Below are 1,610 nucleotides of genomic sequence, written 5' to 3'. Positions count from 1 at the left end.
ACAAATTGGGTAATCCCAATTTTCAAGGCTGCGTGTATCACTGTGTGGGGCTCACTATGAGTCTCACACAAAAGATTCGCTCTGCTGATAAATTGTGAAATATTTTTTCATGTGGCCCTATAAAAAATCAGGTCATTTAAATTTGTGTAAATGCTTGATCCAATCTTCTGATTTTTCATTCAGAAATCACTTGAAAAAAAAAATTTCAAATTCATAAACGGATCGAATTGATCTTTTGTGTGATCGTAGTGAGCCTCATGCCCGGCGATGTACGCCGTATGTACGGCACACGGTCGGCATCCTTAGCATTTCGCTTTCATAGACAACTATAAGACAAGTTATTTTTCAAACCATCACAAGTATGAATGGCATCCACAGAGTTTTGACTAGAGAAGTAGTGTTCGATCTATTAACTAAAGAGTCATGATGCAACACAAGAAAATGGTCCATGAAATGGAACATGAAAGAAAAATGAACGGTTCAAATTCACAAGCAAAATTATCTCATTTATGTACGAGGGTATGTACCCCATGTATGTACTCATAACAAGACTGCAAAAACGATCAAATTATCCCTTGGTGCCTTGAGAGAGAGAGAGTGATTGATTGTATTACGCACTAGTACGAAAACCATGATTCCACATGAACCCTTAGAACAGAGGTTTTCCATGAACCCTTAGAACAGACACGTACAAAAGCAAGAAGCCGCTCAACAGAAAAAAAGGACAGCAAAAGATGGTTATTTGTTTAAGTTTGTCGCATTCATCCCTGCATTCTTCCAGGTTGCAATTTCTGGTTTGAAGTACAGCTAAATCAAAATTCACCACAAAATCAATTCAAGACATTAATTAGTACTAATATCCTTCTGCTAGCTGGAGTACTTATCTTAGTAAATTAGTTTGTCTAATAATTATTCACTCAGGAAATTACCGCAAATACATTTGCCGTTGGGAGTGTATACGCCTGTGCCGTAGTTGCATGAGCCCGGGCAAGTTCGCTGTTTGCATCCTTGTCCTAAAACAAAATCAATTCAAGACATTAAATTAACCCTAGCCTGTGGCCGACTTCAATAACCGAAGTGGGCGCGATCATTATTTAAAAACCTATGCTTCTTAAAATTTCCATAATAGCTTTAATTTATAACATGGTAAAATGAGTTTTAGTGCAACGAATGAAAGTAGAGAAAGAACCTGTGGCCATAAGTACAGGTAACATCAAGGTAAGGAAAACCATGAAAACCCGACTCATGAAGCTCGCCATCTTCAAAGAGAAATTTTCTGGAAAATAAAACGAGGGCTGTATGAGAGAGAGAGAGAGAGAGAGAGAGAGAGAGAGAGAGAGAGAGAAGAGAAGGGGGGTAGCAAAGGTGAGATTGGCTTAGCCCTGTTTATAAGGTGTATATATTCTGATACTAGCATACTACAGTCTGTACTCTATGATCATCACGTGTTGGTAAGTCAACTAAAAAAATAAAAATGTACTTGTATCGCCTTTTAAGTTTCTCTCTTGATTTGAAGTCTCATCCTCTCTTGCATTCTAATCGCTTCAAATTTGGTACAAGACCCCCTATTTAAGCTCCTCTTTTCATTTTGATTTTGCGATACAATATAC

The 1,610-nt window shown here is 37.7% G+C and overlaps 1 protein-coding gene across 1 annotated transcript; it reads right to left on the bottom strand.

The window, feature by feature from the left end:
- Positions 1-585: 585 nt before the first annotated feature.
- Positions 586-1,349, bottom strand: LOC131300675 (uncharacterized). The gene is made up of 3 exons (XM_058326622.1): positions 1,190-1,349; positions 930-1,013; positions 586-807 (listed from the first exon to the last, which is right to left on the bottom strand). Exons 1-3 carry the CDS (start codon positions 1,257-1,259, stop codon positions 650-652), a joined length of 312 nt encoding a protein of 103 aa, XP_058182605.1. The 5' UTR covers positions 1,260-1,349; the 3' UTR covers positions 586-649.
- Positions 1,350-1,610: the final 261 nt, after the last annotated feature.

Source organism: Rhododendron vialii, chromosome 9a (genome assembly GCF_030253575.1).
Source record: "Rhododendron vialii isolate Sample 1 chromosome 9a, ASM3025357v1".
Taxonomy (NCBI): Eukaryota; Viridiplantae; Streptophyta; class Magnoliopsida; order Ericales; family Ericaceae; genus Rhododendron; species Rhododendron vialii.
Note: the sequence above shows the minus strand (reverse complement) of the source record. Positions and strands in the feature narration are given on the sequence as shown.